At 32.9% G+C, this 2285-nt stretch overlaps 1 protein-coding gene across 1 annotated transcript; it reads right to left on the bottom strand.

Moving 5' to 3' along the window:
• Nucleotides 1-399: 399 nt before the first annotated feature.
• Nucleotides 400-1794, bottom strand: LOC130948385 (uncharacterized). The gene has a single exon (XM_057877104.1). It carries the CDS (start codon nucleotides 1792-1794, stop codon nucleotides 400-402), a length of 1395 nt encoding a protein of 464 aa, XP_057733087.1.
• Nucleotides 1795-2285: the final 491 nt, after the last annotated feature.

Below are 2285 nucleotides of genomic sequence, written 5' to 3'. Positions count from 1 at the left end.
AAATAATATTATATTAATTAATAAATATTTTTATAATAATATATTTTAATAAATAAAATATTTAATTTATTTAAAAAATTTCTCAACATTTTTATTATTATAATAAAAATTTTATTGTATTACTTTAATTTAATTTTTTGTTCTTTTTTATTTTAAAAAAAATTAGCCTCCAATCATCCTCAACAATTGACACATAAGGACAGAGTTTTTGGGTAAGCACCTTAGAATCTTCCATCAAATGGATAATGCCAATGAGTATGGGTCTCACACACATAAATAATAGATAGAAAACAACTCGAGATACACGCTTTTTTTTTTTGTCTAAGATTCTTAGATGCAAACCATGATCAGTGTGGGTCACACACACATACACGGACCCTTATTATTTAAATGTGGTAACTAATTTGTAGGAGAATGTATGGTATACCATGTTTGAAGAACAGCGAGAATTAATCCTAAAAGTGCAGCCAGAAAGGCAAGCAGAGACCAGGGAGAACTGAAATAAGTACTCCGTGTTTCAGCCAGAAAAGTTCTCCATCTACTCGAGTAATGTTGTTGAATTTGACGCCTCACTTGGATATATTTCTTACTAATGGGGATAGCATCGGTTGTGTATATTTGATTGAACATTTTAGCGGGGAAGTCATTCCCAATATCATTAAAGAATTTGGCCACTTCTTCATCACGTTGAACCAAATTTTGGATAACACCAGCAGATCTAAGCTCCTTCACATCCTCAGCATTATCTATCAAGGAATCCATGAAAGAAAGGTAACAACAACATTCGAAGCTGTTGCGAAAGTCCGGACACATCTCGTATGCAATCAAGTTTCGAAAAAAGTAAGGCGTGACATTGCTGAATACCCACAAAGGAAGTGTCAATTCTCCACCAAACCATCTTGAGGTGAAAGTGATGTCATGCCACTTCCATTCATCACTCTTGTTTACCTTAACCTGGATCCCTGATTTTTTCAGATCACGTATGTTCTTATAAGTTTGCCAAACTAGGGAGGAACGAGGACGAGGAGGAGGAGGAGGAGGAGGCATCTGAATACCACCATTTTGATTTGGGACATTCTGTTCAATCTCTGTATGAAAGTAGGAGGAGCGAAGAAAATCAAGTATATGATTTCTTATAGGGATTGTGATCGTTGTCATTCTACTCCGCTTTCCTTCGCCCATGCTCATAAAATTTGTGATTAAATACTCCAAGTCAGCACCTTGTGTTTTGCTCAGCAACTGCAGAAGTTTGATTGGAAGTTGGTTTTCCAGCAATGGAATATCTCTGCCAATATACATCAGTTGATCAAACTTTAGATTCAGTTCTTCTGGATGTTGAGCATTAACGTGGTCCATGTAATAGAGCAAAGAGCATCCATCCTCAAACAGCATCCAAATTAGTTCTTCATCACTATACTCTTCAATTACATCCTCAGCAAACAGCTCCTTCAGTTCCCCAATCTTATATCCTACAACTCCATACAAATAGTTTGCTGCTTCTTGCTTGTTACCATTACAAGGACCTACTTCTTTACTGTATTCTTCAATGTAGAGAGATGCCCATTGAGATTTCAAGTGTTGACCTTGTTGCTTTAGATTTTCGTTGCCATGATGAATGGGACCAAATGATATCATTTTTGGTATGCAATACTCGTAGAAACTAGTTTTTTGACGCCAAAAAAGAGGAACTCTTTGTATCTTGGGAGTTGAAAAAATTTGATTATTATGATCAAATGTTTGATTGAGTAGTTGGGCAAGCTTTGCTTCCCTTGCCACCTTTGCATCCTCTGCCATTGCAAATGATGCAGCAACACTTGACGTTATTTAATTTGTAAGCTGCTCGCACCACAAACAAAAAATCAACATTTATTAACACTCCAAATTATTATTTTAGTATATTATTTTTTACAAAAATACTATTTGTACACCAAAAGCAGTCATTAAAATCAGCTACTAATATATTTATAATGTGTATTTATATTTCAATATATATTTTATACTAGTGACTGACTTTGGTAGCTGATTTGGTGTATAGGTAGCATAATTCTATTTTTTTATCAACTCATGTAATCAAACGAATAAGAAAACTGTGTGTATTTAATTTAGGCAAAATTTTAGGCATTCTAAAAAATAACAGTGTTTTAGTAATTTTAATCCTTTATCTTAATTATAATATATATAATATAAATTAAAATAAATCACTACTATTAGAACATTAAGAAAATGGATTTTTTGAATTGTTAAAAAAAATTAAGAGAATAAAATATAATCTTTAATTTTTTATT

This window comes from Arachis stenosperma, chromosome 9 (genome assembly GCF_014773155.1).
Source record: "Arachis stenosperma cultivar V10309 chromosome 9, arast.V10309.gnm1.PFL2, whole genome shotgun sequence".
NCBI classification, from domain to species: Eukaryota; Viridiplantae; Streptophyta; class Magnoliopsida; order Fabales; family Fabaceae; genus Arachis; species Arachis stenosperma.
The sequence above is the reverse complement of the archived record's forward strand: the minus strand, read 5'-3'. Positions and strand labels throughout refer to the sequence as shown.